Source organism: Danio aesculapii, chromosome 1 (assembly GCF_903798145.1).
Source record: "Danio aesculapii chromosome 1, fDanAes4.1, whole genome shotgun sequence".
NCBI lineage: Eukaryota > Metazoa > Chordata > Actinopteri > Cypriniformes > Danionidae > Danio > Danio aesculapii.
In genome coordinates this window covers 49,055,547-49,081,154 of record NC_079435.1, presented here as the reverse complement: position 1 = coordinate 49,081,154, position 25,608 = coordinate 49,055,547, and the positions used below count along the sequence as shown (strand labels likewise).

Here is a 25,608-nt window from a genome sequence, read left to right as displayed (position 1 = left end):
GGGTTCTCCGGTTTCCTCCCATCCAAAAAATATACATCATGCATAACAATGAAACATTTGTCTAGCCCCTTCTTTTTTCCTCACGTGTTCCCTTAGCTACTGCAGACGGGGAGTTCTGAGATCCACCGAGCTCAGGCTCCCCTCTCGCTCTGCAAACGGGAGGAAGCCCCGGGCTCGAGGATCCCTTGAGCTCGGGGCTCTCTCCCGGGACAGCATGCCAAACAAGCTATTGATGAATCATCAGCTAAGTGTGAGCTCTTGAAAGAGTGATTAGGCTGCCTTTATGTTATCTAAAACCCAAGATTGGTGCAAACTAAACTGAAACTTAACTGGCTAGCCTGTTAATCTGGCTTCATGGTACAGACCCATGGTGCGAAATACAGGCGTGCACAACACTTAACCTCCACCAATTCAAAAGATTTTCTATTTAAAAATAACAAAAATAACTTAATAAAAGTTTCTGTAACATTTGATATTAAAATTATTCTACTATCAGTGTTAGGGAAATTCTCAAGCCCAACCCAAGGATGCATATTGTCAATGATTTTAGAGATTTGTACGGAGTGTTCTGATACACTGCAAGTGCTTTTCTAGTTAGATTTTTATTAGTTATTTATTCTTGTTTTTAGAAATAATATGCCAAAATTAAGTGAGTTTTTCCTTAAAACAAAACAACAACAAAAAAAAACGGCCAATGGGGGTAAGCAAAATTACCTTGTTCTTAATTTTGACATGCGATTATTTTGCGTATCCCATTGGCAGATTATTTTGCTTGTTTTAAGGAAAAACCTACTTAATTATGGCATATTATTTAAAAAAAAAAAAAACTATATCTTTTGCGTGGCTAGAAAATGCTTCTTGATTTAAGAATGTTTAGATATTTAGACTAGAAACAAGACAAAATATCTAAGTAAGAAAAGCATTTTTGCAGTGTATTCAATTCAATTCACCTTTATTTGTATAGCGCTTTTACAATGTAGATTGTGTCAATGCAGCTTCACATAAAATATCAAAGTAAATTGAAATAGTGTATAAGGCTATATACTATAAAAAAAATTCTCGACAAAAACTTGCAATTGCGTATTATAAAGTCAGAATTGTGAGATATAGGGCCCTATCATACACCAAACGCAATAAGGCGCAAGACGTGTTTGGCATGATTTGTTGCTATTTTCAGACCAGCACAACCCTAATTTTCATGTTTTGCGCCATGTAAATGGCAAATCCATTTGCGCCACTTTCTGGACTCATGGGTGGGCTGGTCTAGTAAGGAGGTGTGTTAAGGCACATTGTTAGTACGTTACTATTTTGAGGAACTGAAATTGACTGCGCCACTGACCAACTGAAAGCTGGTCTAAAGTCCAGCGCAGATCGCATTGTAGTTATGCACCTATGTAGATCCAAAACGCTTACACATTGCTTAATACACAAAGGATATACAGCAATACACAAATATCTTTACATTTAAGAAAATGTAAGTATTAAAATGTTATATGTAATATATTTGTTTTAATAAAAACAAGTTTCGATTTGTCCACCTGTCGGATTTTGGAGACCATATGCATCACCATGTTGGGCATAAGAATAGGACGTGTTTAAATATAACTCAGTTTTTTACCACACTTCACTATTATTGTTCATTTATTAATTTGCTGAATATTAGTACTGAATTTAGAAATAGTTTAGAAACAAATCTTTGTGCTTAAACAAAATTAAATATGTAGGCTAATGGATGTCTTCAGTGGAGTGTGTACAACACCGTTTCCTTATCCACAAAAGTAAAGGAGTAAAGAGAAAGTAAAGAGGCTGAATGGAGGAGGCTCATTCTTTATCCTTGCGCTGCAGATGATCTTTTTAACTGTTTTCTCGGCAGTGAAGCATTTAGTTTCTCCTTTTTCAAAGTCTGCCATATAAAAAGCAAATGCGCCATGGCGCGATGCAACTGACTCTTCAAGGGAATGGGAGATTAGACTCTCATTGGTGCACGTTATGCTCAAAACACACTCATAACTCATCAAGAGAATAAGCTCAACCCTGTTAGACCATGTGCCAGGGCTCAAAGCATATTTTTCCGTCCTTAAAATAGCAAAAGTGGATTCGGACATGCCCTTAATGCTTTTGCGCCATGCGCTTTAGACTTTGCGCCTAGATTGTTAAAATAGAGCCCGTAAACTTGCAACTCTGACTTTGTCTCAAAATTGTAAACAAACTGAAAAATGTCAGAATTTCGAGTATATATCTCACTTACAGGTTAGGATTGTGAAATATAATTGCATCTCAACAAAAATAATCGTTAATCCCTCAGAATTGAGCAGTTATGAGTTATAAAGTCACATTTGGATAATTTTGGCTCATTGGGATTCATTCAAAAAGCACATTCATTCAGGAACACAACTCTTGTGTCTAAATTATAATTTGCTCAACAATATCAACTTCTGTTTTTGAACTTGATTAAAAATTAATGCAATCTCACATGATAAAATTCAGGAAAATGGAACTCTGGTGTGACGTAACAATATCATATCCTATAAATATATATATAAAAACCCATACAGGGTTACTTTGGTTTCATAAAATTAATTACAGGCACACTGTAATTGGATTCTGATTACAAACTGAATGCTTATAGTCAGGTCTTTGCACTCCTCACTCCTCTATGTTAATGGCTGAATTTGTGCATTTTTCACAGTGTGCAATTGCTCCCTGAGGCACACTATTCACTGGCTGCTTTGAATGAAAGGTTTACAAAATGTACGTTCATTAAAGTCACAATTGACATGCTTATGAGGCACAAAGGTGAGCAAATCCACAGGAATGTCAGCAATCCTAATTCCTTCTGCTTGGAAAGTCTTTCAGGATGGTGAGATTTTCAGTTAAGCTCCATTTTTCATCAGCTGTTGAGAGCTAAATCTTTCTTTGGAGTTCTGGAGGTTTAACGGTTTGCCGATGTCCACTCTTATTTTGGTGTAGAGGAGGTCTTTCTCTATATTTACCACTTTGTACGTGAGCGATCGGATGCCGTCCGTGTTTATTGTCTGTCGTGTGTGAGCATTTCTACTAAATCTATGGAACAGAGAAGCAGCTTTAGTTTGTCATTCTGTCTTGCCTGTGTTTGTACGATTGTGTGAGTGTGTGTTTGTGGTCCTGGTATTCATAAATTCGTGGGGATCAAATGTCATTTATAATTTTTTGAGAAAAACGGCTCATAAATAATTCAGAATTAATTATTTTGTAATAAAATGGGTGTTTTCTGTGAGTGTTGGGTTTAGAAGTAGGGTTGGGGAAACATCACAGTCTTTGTGAAGTCTGCCTGAGTGTGTGTGTGCACGTGCATTAGTGTGTGGTGGGTGTGTCTGAAATAGTACCTCTGTGGGTTTTCCTCGTTTTTCCTGTCTCTCGAGTGACGAATCATTTTGCACTTGCCAATCTCTGCGCTTGGTCTTGATATCCTCATACCTCGAATTGAAAGCCTTCAAAATAAACAACCCTTATTGAAATGGTTACATAATGAGCCGTTTATATGATCGTCTAAAGATAAGACAGGATCAGGGTTTCTGCAGGTTTCACATTCAAATTGAAGTTTTAAGACCACTTTAAGGTCATTATGAATTAAATTCTTCCATTTTTCTCAGACAACATAATTCTAAAGGTACCGTTGGCTTAAAAATTTCCCCGGATGTTGGTAAAAACCAAAGAAATCCATATATGCAAAAAAAACAAATCTAATTGGTTTATAAATAAAGTGATGGTTAATGAAATGACGCAGGAAAAAAGTATTGAACACATGAAGAAAGAAAGGCAGTGAAAGCCCAGACAGCAGCGGAAATCTCTCAGTAGTTCTTCAGCAACCCTCTACCTTTCGTCATTGTAAATAAATATCAGCCGCTTCAGCCCAACATCTACATGATCAGGATGATGAAGATGAAACCAGGGTGGACATTTCAGCAAGACAACGATCCAAAACACAGCCAAGGAAAATCAAGCTGTAGAATGGTCCACCCAATCACCTGACTTGAATCCAGTAGAAAATACAAATTAAAGATCAGGTTTGATAGACGAGACGCACAGAACCATCAATATTTTTACACTCTGTTAAAGTCTGTGAGAAACTCACACCTGAGCAATTCACGTGACCTAATTCTTCATATGAAAGGCGTCTTTAAGCTGCCATCACCAAAAAGCCTTTTATATTAAGTATTATATACGTTTCAGTAGTTCAGCTCTTTCTCCTTGTGTCATTTCATTGTTATAACACAACTCATTTTTCAGACTTTCTTTGTTTTGTTTTATTTTTGTGTTTGTATTGTCTGGGTTTTTACTGAAACCCTGCACATTGCACGTTTTCCTCACCTGTTAAATATGTCATCATCCTCTCCTCCCCAGCCCCAGTAATTATTGGGAAAGCCATTGATCTTCTCATACTGCTTTTTGCTCATCGCTGATACTCCCCCAAAATACTGTTTATATGGCAACCTATGATAAAAAATACATTTAAAATATGAAGATAGCGATCAATACAGTAGATTACAAAAACAGAGAGAAAACAGATACACATTAGGTGCTAATTTATGCTTATCTTTGTCATTATTTTATTGGTCACGCTTTACAATTAGGTTTCATTAGTTAAAGTATTTATTGACATGAACTAATAATGAACAATACTCATACAGCATTTATTAACTATAGTTTGACATTTACTGATGCATTAATAAAATCCAAATTCCTGCTTATTAATATTAATTAATGTACCATGAGCTAACAATGAACAACCGTATTTTCATTTACTAACGTTAAAGCACATGAGCAAATACTGTAATAAATGTATTGTTGATTGTTTGTTCATGTTAGTACACTAAATGCATTAGCTAAGATTAATTAATACAACCTTATTGTAAAGTGTTATCATTTTATTATAACTATAACCACTTATAACTTGACTTTACTAGAACATTACATGGAAACCCATTGCCTTAAAGAGCCCGGTATGGGTTATTGAAAATGGCCTTCCATGCAGTGTGTAACACAGCTCTAAGTGAAGTGAAATATCCTGCTAAGGTTTAAATCTGAAAGGAAAACAAGTTTTACTTAAGTATACTATTGATTCATCTATAAAAGAGTCGACTCATAGTGGTTCGAATGAATCGCAGCGGTAACGAATCTTTAGCTGTGTTGGCTTGACGTCGATACGGAAATCAAGCCCTGCCCATTTGTTGTACAGGGAGACCCGGGAAAATTGAACCCCCACCCACAAACACTGTAGAAAGAAAAAGAAGACAAACACTGTAGCAGATCCCTGCTGAATCATGTTGCGAAGACGCTGTGGTCTGAAGTGTGAGGGAAAGTTAGTGTCATTTCCCTACACAAAGATGAGGCTGTGAAGAGTCAGTGGTTGAAGTTTATTTTTGCAAAATACCTCAGCATTTTAGCCCCAGCCTTGTGCTGTGTTCCCGTCATTTTTCTGACGAGTGCTTCAGCAATCTACATGCTTACAACGAGGAATTCGCCGGCCGTTTGTTAAAGACAGGATTAGAAAAGACTATTGATGTATGGGACTTTGTCGAAACTTGACAGGAACTTTACAGTGCAGAGTTCATGGATCAGTTTCTTCCTCCATTTCACAAGTGAAAGTTACTTAAGTGCGATTAAAATGGTTGCCTCTATGTTTTCTCTAGCTTGCAAATTCTGTATTTAATTGTGTTTTGTTACTTGTAACCACTTGTAGTGTATCTGGTTAACTCTTTATATTCTCAGGTCGCATCTAAAACCATTAGTTTTAGTGAGCTCGCGATCCTCTGCTGTTTGTCATTGCTCTGGCCACCGTCAGCTGTTCCTACACACGTACGGCGGTCAAGTTTCAAAATAGTTCAGCTTTTGCCACTGTGTGGATTAATACTGAATGTGTGTCGTTGTTATTACTTGGGGTTGTGGTTAAGAATAGAGCAATATGCTGCTGTTAAACTGCATTGCTTTGATGCACTCCTGCATTGGGCTTACACACACACTCTGCACTCTGACTACTTGAAAATTGGCATTTCTCTCTGTCTCACACTGAACGCAGTCGACCAATCACAACAGACTGAATCGTCAGTCCAATCAGCGCAGATTAGCATCGAGCTAAGGAGGGGTTTGAGAACAAATGAATCGCTGTATGAATCATATGGGAGTCGTTGGGATAATTAGGTCAAAATAAATGCATATTATAATATAATGAAAATGTTTTCTGACCTTGCATGCATATTAGACTGTTGTTGGAGACCCCCAAAACCAAAATATAACCTATTTTAATGCATAATAGGAGCTCTTTAAAACACTCAGGTGAAAACAAACAGCCCTAGCATAATTAACATAAAACCTGACACTGTAAAAACTGCTGGATTCCACAGCACCGATTTGTGTTGGGACAACATGAAGGAATTAAGTTAACATTTTAGATTTTTTACAAATTTAAGTGGTTTGAACATAAAACATTTAAGTTGGCCCCCAACAAACAGTGTACATTTTGTACCCATCAACTCCTGACAATAATCCGGACACTCACACACAGACACAGCTGTAGTTCGTTGTCACTCATTACATGGACTATAAATACACTTCACTTCCTCATTCCCATTGCTTAGTCTTGTTTACCTGTAGCATTATGAAGCATTTTCCTTGTTTTGTTCCGGTCCGTGTTTCCAGACCCTTGTTTTGTTTATTGATTTCTGCTGTTACCTTAACCGATCTCTTTGCCTTTGACTCGACTTCTCTTTTGGGTTGCCCTATGTGTACCTGTTTGCTCCTGAGATTGACCGTGGCCTGACTGACTACTCTTGTAAATAAAGACGCTGCATTTGGATCCCCAACGTCATTGCAAGAATCGTTTGTTACAGTATTAGTATTGTCAATATTGAAATGACTTGTGCTAAACGAATTTGGTAGAAACAGATTTTTTTTAAGGATTCTTTCCTAATTTGTTTGGAATATTTTTTTTGAATCTTGTATTTTAAAAATGTGTTATAAATTTATTTAAATTATATTCAAATTGCAATCTCTCAGAAACTAAAGTACACATGCTCACACTGGGGCAGCGCCTCCTCAAAAGGTAAACTACTGCACAGTTTAGGTAATAACATGAACCTTTAAGTTATCAATACGGGTACTGCCCCAGTGACAACCCTTGTACCATGTGTACAGTCAACAATCCAGCTTTCAAGAGTTCACACTTAGCTGATGATTAATTATAAGCTTGTTTGGCATGGTGTCCCGGGAGAGAGCCCTGAGCTCATAAGATCCTCGAGCCCGGGGCTCCCTCTCGTTGCAAGGCGAGAGTGGAGTTTGAGCTCAGGTAGATCTCGAGAACTTCCCCGCTGTAATAACCACTGAACAGCCAGTGATTGCTCTTGAGAGATAACCATTTACTAGGAGCATGTCTATAGTGCCGGTTTGGATTAGTCAATTAACTTATGTTGCATGTTTTTTGGACGGTGGGAGGAAACCGGGGAACCCGGGGGAAACCCACGTGAGCACAGGGAGAAAATGCAAACTCTGCACAGAAATGCCTGCTGGTTTGGTAAAGCCTAGAACCAGAGACATTCTTGCTGCGAGGCAACAGTGCTAAGCACTGGGCCACCGTGTCACCCATCTAGGAAGAAGGAGGAGTAGGTGTGGATGGGGGGATTCTTCAAAATGAAGATAGCGGTGGTACGTAACCCAGGGTATTTGTAGTAGCTTAGGAGTCGTCTGATTGGTGCATTGAGAATTGGATAATGCGGATTCAGCCGCTAGCAATCATAAGCACGTAATCCTCTCGAAATTAGTTTATAACTAAACTTCACTTATTTAATATGACACATCTGCTACTTTAAACATAAGGGCTTCAATGAAATCCTGTTCCAGCTTACAGTTATGATCCTAATACTAATGCGCTGCTAATATGATCTGACGTGGCCTGAATGATTTTTTAATAAAACTATTTTCCACTATGAAGAGAACTGACGCAATTTTCTTTTCTCATATGATGAATGCTTTCTGATTTTAAGTATTGTGTTGTTGTTGCTGGTTTTTTTTTGTGGTAAGCACTTTTGTACAACTCTGTTGCTTTTAAATGTGCTACAGAAATCTATTTTGACTTGACTTGTATTATAAAGAAAACACTTTAGCTGTCAAATCAGTACACAGATATGCTTTGTGAAGAGTGTAAAAACTGCATTCTTCAGCCAATGAACTGTATTCATGAAAACTAAACTGACCACATACAGACCTGCTCGACAACACCTGATATTCAGTTTAGGATTTGCATTATGTTATCATAGACAAAGCCCTTCTTTCTGTTTGCTGCGGATTTGTTTGAGCTCGACACGACTGATTTCAGCAAAAGAGGTGAAAAAGCTATATTGTGTGGTAGATTACAGATATTGACGATAGATATTATGTTGCAGGGTGACACAGTGGCTCAGTGGTTAGCACTGTCACCTCACAGCAAGAAGGTCCCTGGTTCGAGTCTCGGCTGGGCCAGTTGGCATTTCTGTGTGGAGTTTGCATGTTCTCCCCGTGTTAGCGTGGGTTTCCTCCAAGTGCTCCGGTTTCCCCCACAGTCCAAAAAACATGCTGTATAGGTGACTTGAATAGGCTAAATTAGCCGTATAGTGTATGTGTGTGAATGAGTGTGTATGGATGTTTCATCTGCTGTGTAAAACAGATAAGTTGGCAGTTCATTCCGCTGTGGCAACCCCTGATGAATAAGGGGAACTAAGCTGAAGAAAAATGAATGAACATTATGTTGCATACCCTGCTGATGTTTATAAAACATCTGGGCAAAAACAAAAGAAATTCATCTATCTGCCTGAATATATTCTGTGTATATACTGTATACATATTCAGTAAATGTATCTTGTTTTATGAATGTTGAGATATTTGTACTGGACACAAGACAAATACTGAGGAAGATATTTACTTTCTGCAGTATGTGGAACATTTAACACCAAGAGTCAAGGCTTTATAAATTTAAGACTTTTTGCTCTGCTTTCTGAGCTTTTTAAGGCCTTGAATTGGGCAAATTAGGACTTTTAAAGCTCCTGTGAAGTGCTTTGAAATGTGCATTTTTATTTAATGTTTGACGTAATCTCAACCAATACTATTACAATTAAAAATACATGTTTATTTTAATATATTTTTAAATGTACTTTAATCATGTTGTAACGTGAAGTGGGTGCTGACACCAGGAAGTGCGGATCCAAATGCAGGTTTATTAGAAGGATGATCAGACAAGCAACATTCAATACAGGAGCAAACAAATGTGCACAGGAAATCCAGAGTAGTAGTCAAATAACAGGCAGATGATCAGTAAAGGCAGGCAGCAGATAATGTAAAACAAACAAAACAAAGCAAGGTTCAAACACGGAAGGCAAGGCAAAACGCATCGTAATGTTCATAACAGTATAACAAGACTCAGCCCAGGTGTGTGTGTGAGTGCTTTTTAAATAGTCCATGAATCAGTCTGAGAGCAGCATCGGCTGAGTGAGTGTTTGCAATTAATGGAGACTTGGACACGTGTGTGTGTGTTGCATGACTGGATATGTAGTTCATTTTGAGGCAGGATTGCAGTTCGTGTGAATGAGAATGTTCTCCAGCGATCTATGGTGGTTAGATCGCTGGTGATTGTGACACGTGATGGTAAAACAGAATTGTGTGTGTATTTCTGTGGAAACTATAATACATTGTATTTCTTTGAACAAAACTGTTTTTATAATAACAATCTTTTTTTAACACTGGATTTGTCTCTATTGAAACTTGATTGTAATTGAATGGTTTCTTCTGAGCATTTCACACAACCAAATCAGCATATTTGCATATTTTAATGCGGCCTTTTTATGTGCCATTTCGTCTTTGTATGGCTTTGCATCATGATCACAGGTCTAAAAGGGATATAGTTCATCCAAAAAATGAAAAGTCCATCATCATTTACTCACCCTTTACTTGTTTCAAACCTTTATGAGTTTCATTCTTCTGTTGAACACAAAAGTAGATATTTTGAAGAATGCTGAAAACCTGTAACCACTGACTTCTATAGTACTATATATATATACATATACATATATATATATATATATATATATATATATATATATATATATATATATATATATAGATAGATAGATAGATATATATATATAGATAGATAGATAGATAGATAGATAGTCAGAATTATTAGCCCCCCTGTTTATTTTTTAGTTAACTAGGTTAACTAGGCAGGTTAGGGTAATTAGGCTAGTTATTGTATAACGATGGTTTGTTCTGTAGACTATCTAAAAAAATATAGCTTAAAGGGGCTAATAATTTTGACCTTAAAATGGTTTTTAAAAAATTAAAACTGCATTTATTCTAGCCGATATAAAACAAATAAGACTTTCTCCAGAAGAAATAATATTATCAGACATACTGTGAAAAATTCTTTGCTCTGTTAAACATCATTTTGGAAATATTTAAAAGATTAAAAATATTAAAAGGGGGGCTAATAATTCTGACTTCAACAGTATATAGTACTTTATATAGAGTATATCGTTACTACTATAAAGGTTTATAACCACTTGAGGATGAGTAAATAGTAATTAAATCTCCCTTTGGGGGTGAACTATCCCTTTAAAGGTGGCAATGTTTCATTAATTATTTTCTTGTTTCAAACTCTCCTGTTTCACCTTAACATTTTTATGACTCTTGTTTGGCAATCTTGCAGCACCAGCCGCCCTCATCTACAATCGCCTTGATCTGACTGTTTACTTTAGATCAGGTCAGAACAGGTTATTTCATACTCTGAATGCAGAATTTACAGTCTCAATGCAATCAATGACCCAGGAACAACATTCATGTAAACGCATTAAGCATGATCCATCTCTCTACTGACACAACAGGATATTCAATAAGCTTGATCCTTGATTTTTCTCCTTCATTTGTTTATAGTAGGTAAATATAGTTTGACTGAACAAATCAATCAAAGCGACGTTCAGATACTGGTGTCAAATATCATGTTAGAAGTGTTGCTACTGTAAGTTAATGGGTAGAGCTTTGTCTTACCCCAGAAGGCACAGGGCGTCAACATGACGTCAGATTGACGTCATACCCCAGTGTCGTGGGGGTGTTGCATTTTGTTTAGAAATGCAAATGACGGGTTGACATTAGAACCCAACGTCAGGCCGACGTCAATGTTCAACGTCCAACCAAAAAATCAACCAAATATCAACGCCTAATGATGTTACAACTTGACAGTGTGTGGACGTTACCACTATGATGTCTATCAGATGTTGGATATTGGTTGCCATACCTCACGAATAAATGTCAGTATTTGACGTCAATATGACGTTGGTTTAAGATGTTAGCTCGACGTTGGATTTTGGCCACTTTCTAACACAATCTAAAATCTACCAAATATCAACGTCATTTGATGTCATTATTGGACATCAAAATAACGCTGTCCTTAGACGCTGGCTAGACATTGAATTTTGGTCACCTGACGTAACAACCTAAATCTAACCCAATATTAACATCTTATAACGTTGTGTGCCTGCTGGCACTGTACCTGAAGCCGAATTTGTCCATGGAGACGGAGAGGTGGCGCGGCTGACTGGAGCACCCGTAGGTGTTGCGATCGTCCATAGGGATGATGTCTACATCACTGAAGATAAAACAATCATAGTCGTACTCCTTCAGCGCCTCTGCGTAACCCACATTGAGCAGTTTGGCCCTGTTGAATGTGTTCTCTCCATCCTAAACAAGCAGCATATAATGAAGATTAGATGTCATGCACTGTAAAAACGCTGGATTCCACACAATTTCTTCATGTTGTCCCAACACAAATTAATTATGTTCATCATATTTCCACACACACAGTCAAAAAATGACTTCTGCTGCTTGTTCAAACTACTTATTTAAAATGAGTTGAATCTGCATAATTCTTAAGTTTTTTTGGGGAAACAACTTCATTTTTTTTACTTTAATCCACTTTAATTTGCTAAAACAATTAAGTTAACTTAATCGATTTGTGTTGTGACAGCATTTTTACAGTGCATTTTTAGTGAATTGTACATAAAAAAATTAAGTTGCCCCCAAAGAACTTATGAATTGAGTTGTTTCAACTCATTTTAAATATTTAGTTTAAACAATCAGCAACAGATTTTTTTTTGCACAGAGTGAAGAAAACAGAGTGAAGAAACTGAAAACTTATTTCCAATACCTAATAAAAATACTTAAGCATGTGATTGTGACATTGTATCTCACAATGTTTACCTTTTTTGTCACAATTGCAAGGCTGTTCAAATTACTTATTTAAAATGAGTTGAAACAACACAATTCTTAAGGTTTTTTTGGTGAAAAACTAATTTTTTAAAGTTAAATCCACTTTAATTTGCTAAAATTAAGTTAACTTAATCAATTTGTGTTGCGACAGCATGAAGAAATTGTGTGAAACCCAGCATTTTTTACAGTGCATTTCAGTGGATTGAACATAAAAAATTAAGTTGTCCCCAAAAAAACCTTAGGAATTGTGTCGTTTCAACTCATTTTAAATAATTTGAGTAAACAAGCAATTGGAAAACCTATTTCCAATACTTAATAAAAATAATTACGAATTAGATTTTTTTTGTCACAATGGGGTATATATATATATATATATATATATATATATATATATATATATATATATATATATATATATATATATATATATATATTCTTACAATTGTTTTGATTATTATCATTCTGTCGTATGTCACTAATAATTTGTTGTGTTGGTTAGAGCCATAGACAGATTTCCACTCAGGTGGATAATAAAGTAATAAAGACATACATTGCAAGAGAAAAAAGTTGTTGAAATTAAAACAAGCTCCAATAAGAAACGTCTTTCTTTTAAGTAGGAATGTAAAATTGTACATAATAAAAATGCATATTTCACTCCAAAACGATCACGAATGCCTCACAAATTGAAGAAAAAAAGTAAAAAATGCAGCCTCACAACCTGATATATTGCGGCTGCCAGATTATTAATGTCAATTCACAACATTCTATTTTGGTCTGCCCATACTGTATTACATTTCTTTTTATAAACAATGAACGTTTTTACCACATACTATCACGTTTCTGCTGAGTCATGATAACACAGCAAAGTGCAGATATAGTGTGAGATATTAATTTTGAAGCTTTAATGATTATAACAAGCACTTTTAACTTACATAGGACTAACATCAATTTAAATGTGTAATTTATTCTTTGTTGCTAACATTTTATTTGGGTCAAAATAATTTTGTAAAAAAATATTGTTGAATATAAAGGTTTATTTGATTCTGCCGATTCTGTTTGATAAGAATGTAATAACCACAACTAATTCAGTCAATCAGACATGCATGCATTAATAAACAAATACAGGCAAAAGCACTAAGCAAAAAAACTTCATCCGTCTCAGTTTTCATGGCAGTTTGCATGCTGATTTTCATGTGCACAAGGTGAACAGAGCATGAAAAAGAAAAAGAAAAAACAGGTCAAGGGAATCTAGGAAATAAAAATAAAATAAAATAAAATAAAATAAAATAAAATAAAATAAAATAAAATAAAATAAAATAAAATAAAATAAAATAAAATAAAATAAAATAAAATAAAATAAAATAAAATAAAATAAAATAAAATAAAAAAAAAAATAAATAAAGAAAGAAAGAAAATATAAAATAAAGTAAGATCATTTTAGCTTTCGCTGCTAGGAAAAATATACTGATAAACTGGGTCAGTGACAATCCCTCATCCTTGAAAGGGTGGCACAATATTATTAGGGAAATGATTGCGTTAGAAATTCTTACCTGTGTCATTCATATGTCCACTGAGTTTTTTCATCAAGTCTGGACTCCTTACTTAGACCTTATTGATGTTTCTTTAAGCTGCATTTTGAGTTTAGGGTATGTCATAATTGAATTTATGTATTTTATTTCATTATTATTTTATCTTTATATGCTTTTTTCATTTTGTTTGTTTATTTATTTTCGTATTAATATTATCATTGCCTTTATGCTATTATTTATTTATTGTCACTTTATTATGCATGAATGTACGTATTCTGTTTATTAATTTATTCTTTTTTTTCTTTAGCTTTGCATTGTTAAAATAGGCATTGTCTGTTGGTGTGTTTCAATGTATTTTGTGATTAATAGTTGAAATGTTATTAAAAGATAAATAAAATATATATAAATAAATAAATAAAAATAAAGTAAAATAATTTTTAAGATTTAAAAAATAATAAATAAAAAAAAATAAAAAAAATAAATAAAATAAACAAATAAAATATTAAATAAAAGAAACCGGATATAAAAAAAATAAATATTAAATATTAAATAAAATAAAAATATAAAATAAAAAAAATTATAAATAAAAATAAATAAATAAATAAAATATAAAAATAAAAAATAAAATAAACAAATAAATAAAATAAAATATAAAATAAAATAATATAAATAAAAATAAATAAAATAAATATAAAATAAAAATAATAAATAAATAAATAAATAAAATTTAAAAATAAAACTCAAATAGATTGTAATGTTTTCTTTGCATTAATTATTTACAGATTTGTCTCAGGCGTTTGAACCACACTCTACAACAGTGTGCATTATTAAAACTAATGGACACTCAAACAAGTGTGGTTTTGAATGAATCTCAATGGCAGTTACATTTGAGCTCATGTTAAAGGGATATTTCACCCAAAACAGAACATTCTGTCATCATTACTCTCCCTTCACTTGTCACAAACCTCTTTGAGTTTCTTCTGTCAAACGCAAAAGAAAACTTTTTGAAGAAAGCTAGAAACCTGTAACCATTGTCTTTCGTAAGCTTTCCCTACTATGGAAGCCAATAGTTACCCAATTCTAACATTCTTAAAAAGAAAAAGAAAAGATAAAAGAAACTCATAATAGTTTGGAACCCCTTGAGGGGTAAAATAAATAGTGAACTTGCCCCTATAAGACTAAGCTATTGACGCAAGCAGCTTCTATAATGAACAAATACTTCAGATTCCAGATTGCATTTTTAACATTGCAGTCAGCAACAAAATATCCCACATTAGGTCATAATATGCACTTTTAAATGCATAAAATTGTCCACACACCCAATTAAACAGAGAGAAACAGGTGTTATATGTCCTCTTTGGGGGGTTTCAGACTACAGTTTTGCTTTGTTATTATTGCACAGGAAGTTTTAAAGAAGTCATACCAAGCATGCTGACTATGCAAAGCCAAGTCCACCTATTTCCATACTTCAAGGTGAACATCACCTGAAGAAAAAGCCAACACACAACAGTATGCACACTATCTATCTATCTATCTATCTATCTATCTATCTATCTATCTATCTATCTATCTATCTATCTATCTATCTATCTATCTATCTATCTATCTATCTATCTATCTATCTATCTATCTATCTATCTATCTATCTATCTATCTATCTATCTATCCTGTATATGTTATTTATTTTCTCCACTTGACCAATAATATCAGATTCGGTATTATTTAATCAATAATTGACTGAATTTGAATTTTAATAATGCATTAGTGTTAAACTAATAAATGCCCCATAATTATTGTTCATTATTAGTTCATGATAGTAAATACATGAACTAACATTAACTAATAAAACTTTATTGTAAAGTGTGACCAAATTTTGGAACTTGTGACAAACTTAGGACATGCTATGATTCAGATGCCTGTTGATCCACTTTTAGCAGCAATGACCTAAAGCAATCATTTTCTCTATGACCTTATCAGTCTCTCAGATCATTCTGGAGGAGTTTTCAGGACAATATCTGGACTTTGATTGAACTATTGCAACACCTTGATTTTTTCTTTTTCAGCTGTTCTGTTGTAGATGTGCCTGCGTGAAAACCCTGCCACCTAAAGCTGAATCTCAACTTAGTCAAACTGACAAAAGAAATTAAGTTAAACTTTGTACAGTTGTAAGTTGAAACCTGATTAACTGATTAAAATGAGTTAAATAACCATTTTGGAACGTAACCATTTACGTTCACACACGTAAAGCTCCAGACCAACAAACTGTTTAAACTGACTTATTTTGAATGACTTATTTTTGTTAAAGCAACAGCGAAGGAAAATTAGTATTGAACACATCACCATTTTTCTCAGAAACAAATTTCTAAACGTGCAAAATCCATATATGCGAAAATAAATAAATTTAATTCGTTTACTAATGAAGTTATGTGTAATAAAATGAAATGACGCAGGGAAAAAGTATTGAACACATGAAGAAAGGGAGGTGCTGAAAGGCAGTGAAAGCCCAGACAGCAACGGAAATCTCTCAGTAATTCTTCAGCAACCTTCTGCCCTTCTTCATTGTAAATTAATATCAGCTGCTTCAGTCCAACATCTGCATTATCAAGCTGATGAAGGTGAAACCAGAGTGGACATTTTAGCGAAACAATGATCCAAAACACAGCCAAGGAAACTCTCGAATGCTTTCAGAGAAAGAAAATCAAGCTGTAGAATGGCCCAGCCAGTCCCCTGACTTAATCCAGTAGAAAATACAAATTAAAGATCAGATTTGATAGACGAGACCCACAGAACCATCAAGATTTTTACACTCTGTTGAAGTCTGTGAATAACTCACACCTGAACAATTTATGTGACTTCATTCTCTATATGAGAGGCGTCTTTAAGCTGTCATCACCAAAAAAAAAACTTTTATATGAAGTATTAAACATGTTTTAGTAGTTCAGTGTTTCTCCTTGTGTCATTCCATTGTTAATACACAAAACTCATTTTTCAGATTTTTTTGTTTTGTTTTATTTTGATGTTTGTATTGTTTGGGTTTTTACCAAAATTTGGTTCTATTCCAGGTCAACAACTCCTTTAGAAATATTATTCCCAGAAAAAAACATGACCTGTTCAATGCTTATTTTCCCCACTGTATTTGTTCAGGTTTTATTTAGCAAATTTTAAGACTTGCCAAAATCAGATAATTTATTATGTCCCTATATAGACAATTTGGAATTTCATATTTTGTCAAAAACTTTTTTACATGACCGTATACAGAAAATGTTGAGGAAAATTTATTCCAGGACGTTATCTTTTTTCCTCTGTCACAGTGTAAATACATCTAAGAGCCAAATATACATCTTTTACACCCTGCGGCTGTAATTTTTGCGGCTGTAGAAAAATCTAACATTGCGATATTTTTTTATTCTGTGATATATATTGCGATACGAATACAGTTTCACTAGGTGAGTTAAATACAAACTATTTGGAATTTTTAAAAATAATTTAAGATTAATTGGGATGACTGTCTCCTGTATAGACCATTTTGAGGAATGTAAACAAAAACAATGGCCCCAACGTATTTCATGTTTTACATTTTTAATTTCCATAGCCTCCAAAAAGAGCCACATATTGATAAATAATGTTATGATAGCTGTTTTAACATTAAGTTATGATTGAATTGCCTCTTATTACAGTTATGAAATAGTTTGATAACAAGCAGGAAATGTTCATGGACAAAGACATACATTGAAATGGTCTATAGGAAAGCATAAAATATAATAAACAATCTACAAGCATAGATAAACTCAATAAAGAAAAATATACAAATTAAATAAGCAGCATTTTATTGTTTTATTGTTATATAAATTATAATCTACACTCAACATTGGGTATACTTGCGATGTGTCTATTGCGAATGATTACATTACGATAGGGCTGCATATCGTTTCAGCATTGATATTGCAGTATTACAGTTGATAATCAGCAATGAAGAATGTACAGTGTTATTTTACATTGAATTTGATTATGTGGGATGTGACAAAATATAAAAATGCTGATACATCATGATAATTCAACCCGCGATACAATATTAAGTATAAGTATACATATTTATTTAAAAGGTACAAAAGATCTGAATTCATTAATCAGCCTTGCACTGCTACTGTTTATCACTTAAATGGCATAATGGTACATGAGGTGGCGCTTCTCGTAATGGAGGATCGAAAACACATTAATGTTGCAATCCTACAAAATATATGTGCTGTTAATAGAAGAAATGCATCTTATTACTTTTTGGTGCATTTCCCCCTTCATTTATGTATATATATATATATATATATATATATATATATCATGATATATTGTGGATGGTTTTCCTGTGATATATTGCTGATATCACGGGCAAAATATTGTAATAATATTGTTTTGCATGTTAACCTGTGATTCCCAGCCCTATTCAGTTACTATACCTGAGTATCTGACTACTTAGTTCACTTTTGCTCTTGCATCTTTTTTATTTATGCTTGCAGTTTGTTTGATTCATTCTGCTACAAGACTATACCTATTCAATAATAAATAGAGCAATTCAAAATTGCATTTATAATCATTGTATATATATATATATATATATATATATATATATATATATATATATATATATATATATATATATATATATATATATATATATATATATATATATATATATATATATATATATTAGTGGTGGCCGCCTGACAAAAATGTGCCCTTCTGAATCAAATCAGCAGGATGCCCTTCTGGATCTTTCACTTACTTCGAAGACACTACTGACGTTTACATGGACATCTGTAATCTAGGTATTTGCCTTAATAGACAATGATATAATTAAGGTGTTTACGTGAAGTGCTTTCATGTAAGAGTTTCCTGTAATTTTGGGTGACTTTAACTTTCACTTGAACTCATAAACATTTCATTTATGCCCCCGTGACAAACTGGGGAATTAGTTGGATGCAAATAAGAAGTAAGGACTGGTGAGAGTGTTATGAAATTTAATAACACAAGCCAAATGGAAAGAAAAAAACTTTCGCATTTCGCGATGTGTGTGTGGGGTCCTTTACCGACAGCTGCGTGTGTGGATCTTGTCAGAAATTTTGGCGAAAAGTCCTACATGACGTTAATAGTTTGACTGCAATGTTTACTTCAATAATGCCACTAATATATGCATAGTCCACTCTTCATAGTAGAACAGTTTCTCAAGTAGTTTGTGATGCATTGTGGAAACAGGAGATGAGCCCCTGGTCTAATGCGCCACCTGGCTTAAGAAACCCGTTCTCAAAGACTTACTTTTAGGCATTATTTGGGTAGCACACATATTCTGAATGCCTTCGGCAGAATTCAAATGAGCCATTTTAATCTAGATTAAACTAGATTAATTCCAAGATTACAGTGAGATTAATGTACATCCAAAAAATTAATCTATGCCCACCTATAATATATATTTATATATATATATATATATATATATATATATATATATATATATATATATATATATATATATATATATATATATTGCAGAAAAATAATATATTGCAATGTCAGATTTTTCCAATATCGTGCAGCCCTACATTACAATATCGATGGTGAAACGATATATTGTGCAGCCCTAGTAGAAATGAATAATAAGTGAGTTTCTGTACCTGTTCTATGATATAAATCCCATAATCGAGCTGCTGTCTCTTTAAAATGGGGTGAAGGTAGTAGAGCCAGTATTTGAGGTGTTCTTCTCTGTTTCTGTATGGGATGATTATTGCCACTTTTTGCAGAGCCACACATTTGGTGGGTTTAGACCTGCCGCCCATCGTCAGATGCTCATTGCCTTTACGCACCAAATTAAAATCCACCGGGGTCGAAAATTCAACTCGCAGTTGACCCACTGAAAGAGAAATGGGGAGAAAGAGCATGACGATGATGCATATAGTGTTTATACAAATGAAAGAGGAAGATACCACTTATGCAACAACTATTTACTTCTTGTTTCAAACTAGCCTGCTTCCTTTACATTTCCTCCTTTGCCCCTTTAAGTCTTTGTATTTAAATTTTTTACTTGTCTTTTCACTCTTACTGATAAGAAGGCAAGGCATTATAACAATAACGATAAGTGACTAGAATAAAAAATAAATATCTATTAAATATACCTTCTGTAACTTTCATGTAAGTGTTCATTGTAAAATTCTTTAGGGTTATACACACACCGGCCACTTTATTAGGTACATCTGTCCAACTGCTTGTTAAGGCAAATTTTTAATCAGCCAATCACATGGCAACAACACAATGCATTTAGGCATGTAGACATGGTCAAGACGATCTGCTGCAGTTCAAACCAAGCATCAGAATGGGGAAGAAAGGAGACTTTGAACGTGGCATGGTTGTTGGTGTCAGACAGGCTGGTCTGAGTATTTCAGAAACTGCTGATCTACTGGGATTTTCACACACAACCATCTCTAGGGTTTATAGAGAATGGTCCGAAACAGAGAAAATATCCAGTGAGCGCCAGTTCTGTGAGGTCAGAGGAGAATGGCCGGTCTAGTTCAAGCTGATAGAAAGGAAACAGTAACTCAACTAACCACTTGTTACAACCAAAGTATGCAGAAGAGCATCTTTAAATGCACATCACGCCGAACCTTGAGGCAGATGGCTACAGCAGCAGAAGACCACCATAATCTAGTACCTTGTTGAATCTAAGCCACACAAAGGATTAAGGCAGTTCTGAAGGCAAAAGGGGGTCCAACCTGGTACTAGTAAGGTGTACCTAATAAAACGGAAAGTGAGTGTATTTAACAATAAGTTTTTCTTTCAAGAAAAAAATTTCCAAAATATTAGGTGTGTATCACCACTGTCAGCATCCTGTAGTGACACTTGCACTTGTGTTTGCAAACTTAATGAACAGGATTAGATGTAACATTTCTAAATCTGACAGTCATTGCTGATGTTTTCATGATGCAACATTATTTATACTTTCTATATTGCTTAAAGAGACAGTTCACCCACAAACTGGAAATATACAGATCATTCATTTACTTCTTTTGCTGAAACAGGGAGCAGAAGTATGCAAAGTAAATAAACTCCTATTACAAATGTACAGTTTAAATATGGGTTTAGTAATTAAAAATGAAAGATGCTCATCAAGCAATTTAAGAGAGAGTCTTTTAAAAATTACATTTAGACTCACAAATAATGCATTTTCTGAATGTTTTAACTAACCCAGGCTCATTCTGATAACATACCGATATATATATTTCAGGAGAGCACCAAAGACGTCTCAGGAGGTACGTTTTTTAGCAGTTTTTGTTTACACGAATCCACCAGAGGCCACTGTGTACGCTTTTTAGATATCAATTTCTCTCGCGAGTGCCATTTGCTCCTGCTGCTCTCGCCTAAATCCACCAGAGGCCGCTGCTGACTGACTGACTGATCGACTGACCCACTCTCGTCCCTCTTTAAACCCAACCAACAGTGTTTTCAAAAGCACCAATTAACCCTTAACCCGTTTTCAGATTTTATCATATTCTCACACTGTTATTTACTTGTTTATTTTATTTATTGGCTTCTGTTTTTGTCTTAGCCACTTTCTGAAACCATTATTCAGCGGACTTGAACCCCGTCGTTGTGGTCAACTCCTCTCTGCATCTCAAGTCCGCCAAAAAGCATAGCGAGCTACTGGACAAACTGGTAACAGCGGGAAAGCCATCCATATGTAGGTAAGCGGTCAGCTGGTAAGCACTGAAAGGAACGGAGTCATACCACCCTGTAGCGTTTGTTTTAAAGATAAGGCTACATTATTCACGATTTTCGGATATATATATAGGGTTACGTTTTCAGAATGACCCTATGTTGGTTTTAACAGTCGATCAACACATTCACCCAAAAATGAAACTCATCCTTTACTTGGCCTTTTCTTGTTTCAGACCTGTTTGAGTTTATTTCTTCTGTTGAACACAGAATAAGATATTCTGAAGAAAGCTGGGGACCGGTAAGTATTAAGCAGTTACAGGTTTTCAGATTTCTTCAAAATATCTTCTTTGTGTTCAACAAAAGCAGTGGTGTAACGTAACAAATTACAAATACTCAAACTACTGTACTTGAGTAGGTTTTCTCAGGATTTGTAATTTACTAAGTAGTTAAAAAAAATTTGTACTTTTGCTTTCCCTTGAGTACATTTTTAGTGCTGTATTGGTACTTTTATTCCACTACTTTCCTTCAACTTGCAGTCACTACTTTATTTTTTCTTGTCTATGGGGATTAGTCCTGGGATTCCAGTCCAATCAAATCGCACAAAGAAGGTAATTCGCACCATACTGAACTACCTCAAGACATGGGTGCTTTATGATTGCAGCAAACTGTTTGGAAGCATTAAAAGTGTCTGTTTTTTTAAGAAGATGTCCAAAATCTTTACACGCATTGACCCAGAGACTGTTTAGATGCATGTCACTGATAAGAAGATGACGTATGTTTACTGTATGATGACCTTAAACACCCAGCAGGCACAAGACGTCAACATGACGTCAGATTGACGTTGTACCCTAACGCTGTGGAGACGTTGCATTTTGTTGAAAATAAAAATCGGGTTGACATCAGAACTCAACGTCAGGCCGACATCAATGTCCAACGTTCAACCTAAAACCAACCAAATATCACAGTCAAATGACAGCTTGAGGTTATGTGGACGTTGCCACTATGACGTCTATCAGACGTTGGATTTAGGTTGCCATACCTGACGAACAAATGTCAGTATTTTACATCCATATGACGTTCGTTTAAGATGTTAGCTCGACATTGGATTTTGGTCACTCCAACACAACCTAAAATCAATCAATTATCAATGTCGTTTGATGTCGTTACTGGACATCAAAATATCATTGTCCTTAGACGCTGGCTAGACATTGAATTTTGGTCACCTGACGTCACAACCTAAATTTAACCTAATATTAACGTCTTATGACATTTTGTGCATGCTGGGCAATAACTAAATGCACTACAGAATGTCGTTTACACACATCCACAAATTAGATGTAAATGCATCAGCTTTTTACAGTGTAATACTCACTACTCGCAAGTACTTTTAAAAGGTTTATTTTTTACTCATTCTTTGAGTGAGAATATTTACTTTTACTCTACTCTACTGTAGACTTGCGCTACATTTTTATGAAAGTAATAGTACTTTTACTTAAGTATGAATTTTCAGTACTCTTTCCACCACTGGACAGAAAAAAATACTGGGTTTGGGGAAGAAACTCAAGGTTTGGGACCACTTGAGGAGGAGTAAATTAAAAAAATTTGTGTGAACTACCCCTCCATACTCCATATCAGAAAAAAATACCACACCACAGAACAAAAACTTTCACTTTTAAGTTAACTTTAACTTACCCAAAAGTGGCGAAGTTTCAGGACACGACTGTAGTACTTCGGCAGGTTTCTCTTCGTCATCATTAATGACAGTCTCGTTATTATAGATACGTTTATATTCAACTACGTCAAGTGTTTCATTGACAGTCTGTCCTAACTCTCCGTGAGTTTGTGAATTAACTATATCAGAGATAAATGAAATGTGTCGATAATTCCTAAATTTAACTAAAGGCGACTCTGATAAATAGAAAATCAGTGCCACGATGAGGTGAAGCCCGCAGAGCAACACGAGCACGACGCAGGCTTTAGTAAAGAATCCCACCGACTCCGACATTCTCACAAAACTACAGAGACCGGTTCATTCACGAGGAATAAAAAGTCCTAAAACTAAAACACATCTGTCCGTTCCTTCATAGAATGACCAGCGTAGTCCCTCTCAGAGAGTTTTGTGATAGCGATCGCGTACGTCCACGTCCAGTCTTTCCGGCATTGATGAAGATCTGTCTTGAAGAGCGAGGTCCTCTGAAGTGACAGCAGTGGGCGTTTACTGTGTGCACTTGAGAGAAAACTACTTGTAGAAGGCTGGGAAACAAGTGTGATAGCTCAACCTCCAAGAAACCCTCTAAACATAATACATTTTGTAAAGATGCTCTTTAAGATTGCAATTATTTGATAGTACAATTAAAAAAAACAACACAGTAATTTTATTTATTTATTTAAATTATTGTAATACTACCTAGATCTATATCGTAGGCAACTATATATATATATATATATATATATATATATATATATATATATATATATATATATATATATATATATATATATATATATATATATATATATATATATATATAATGAAATACATTAAATATATTCCCTTGGTGTCAAAGCTGAATTTACAGCATTATTTATCTAGTCTTCAGTGTTTGATTATTATTATTATCAATTTGAAAAGCTGTAAAGCTTCATCTTTTTGTTAAAACTATGACATGTTATGCCATTCAAAGATAAAAAATATATTCATCAAGGACAAAAGTAATCAAAAGTGAATTTAAAATAATTTATAACATATAGTGCTCAGCATAATTGAGTACAACCCATTTTTAAATTGAACATTTTTTATCCATTTTTCGTCAATATAGGCAATGTATTTTTGTTGCATTTAAGCAAAACAGTTTAAATGCAAGGTAAATATTGCAAACAAAAGTACAATCTACAAAATTTCAACTAATTTTTTACTTCCAGTGATTTTTCCTTTTTTTTTTTTTTATTTGTATTTAATATTTTTCTATAACTTATAAATTTGGGTGTAGTAGTTTTATGACCGTTATCATAAGTTATTTTGTTAGATAAGCTCCAGATTTGACTTCATTACTGACTAATCTATTGTACATGCACAAATATAATACTGTATAGCTTCCTATTAAATTATGAGTTGTGAGGGGTGTACTTATATATGCTGAGCACTGTATGTAATAGACATATAATATATAATATACACTTTCCAAACAGCTTTTTTCAAATCTCTATTCATGATTTGGGTCTATGTTATAAAATTTAAATGTACAAATGTAATCAAACATATAATATGTCAAAGATGCCAAAATGATAAAATATGTCTCAAATAAAGCTCATACGTCTCGTGTAAAAAGAAGAGATAAGTAAAAGAAGAAATAAGTTGAAGTAATAGACGAATGATGTGTGTGGTGATGGGGTGGGCAAAATAATAAGCTTGTGCTTCATCCCGCTCCATTTTCGTTTAAAGAATTGTTTTTTGTATGATTTTTCTACTCGAAATTAATCAAATCAAATCAAATCAAATCAAATGATTGATTTCTGAAGTCAAATACACTGAAGACAAGTAATGATGCTTAAAATACATTTATAATTAAAATAATATTTCAGAATATTGGTGTTTTAATGACAGATCAAATATATAAACCTCAGTGAGATGTTTTAAAAACAAAAATAATATTTACTTCCTTAATATGAATAAATAAGATCTTCTCAAGTAATCCTTTTATTTTCATAGACTGTAAAACAATTTCAAGATAAGCTTTTTTTGCCTGTTGATGGATTCTTTTTAAGTTGCAATATATATATATATATATATATATATATATATATATATATATATATATATATACACAAATATTGTATATATTTTGATAAATAAAATAAATGTAGAAATAAAAATCTGTAAAAATCAGAAAAAGAAAAAAGCCAGTAATTGTTTTTGTCATAAATTGTAATACCCAAAAAGTTAAGGTAACTCAAAGTTTTTGAGGAAACCGATTGCTACAAACCATTTGAGTTAGGAAACTAATCTATATGAGTACTGTGAATCTACTCCTTTTAAGGTGAAGTACTGAGGTAGTTATTTAACTCATTACCTTCAACACTGAGTTCAAAACTCTTTTCAAGAGTTCCCACTTAG

General features: G+C 34.1%; 1 protein-coding gene across 1 annotated transcript; it reads right to left on the bottom strand.

The window, feature by feature from the left end:
* Positions 1–839: 839 nt before the first annotated feature.
* Positions 840–23,677, bottom strand: b4galt1 (UDP-Gal:betaGlcNAc beta 1,4- galactosyltransferase, polypeptide 1). Its single transcript, XM_056461850.1, has 6 exons — positions 23,187–23,677; positions 19,460–19,695; positions 11,552–11,739; positions 4,351–4,473; positions 3,366–3,470; positions 840–3,063 (listed from the first exon to the last, which is right to left on the bottom strand). The coding sequence occupies exons 1-6, from the start codon at positions 23,497–23,499 to the stop codon at positions 2,874–2,876; spliced, it is 1,155 nt and encodes a 384-aa protein (XP_056317825.1). The 5' UTR covers positions 23,500–23,677; the 3' UTR covers positions 840–2,873.
* Between the last annotated feature and the right edge of the window lie 1,931 nt (positions 23,678–25,608).

Bases quoted from the DNA above. Each gene is read 5' to 3' on its own strand.
- b4galt1 (XM_056461850.1), bottom strand. From the start codon at position 23,499: ATGTCGGAGTCGGTGGGATTCTTTACTAAAGCCTGCGTCGTGCTCGTG. The intron at 19,696-23,186 runs GTAAGTTAAAGT...TTTCTCTTTCAG, and splicing joins TGAAACTTCGCCACTTTTGG to TGGGTCAACTGCGAGTTGAA. The intron at 3,471-4,350 runs GTGAGGAAAACG...TTTATTTTGAAG, and splicing joins GATGATGACATATTTAACAG to GCTTTCAATTCGAGGTATGA.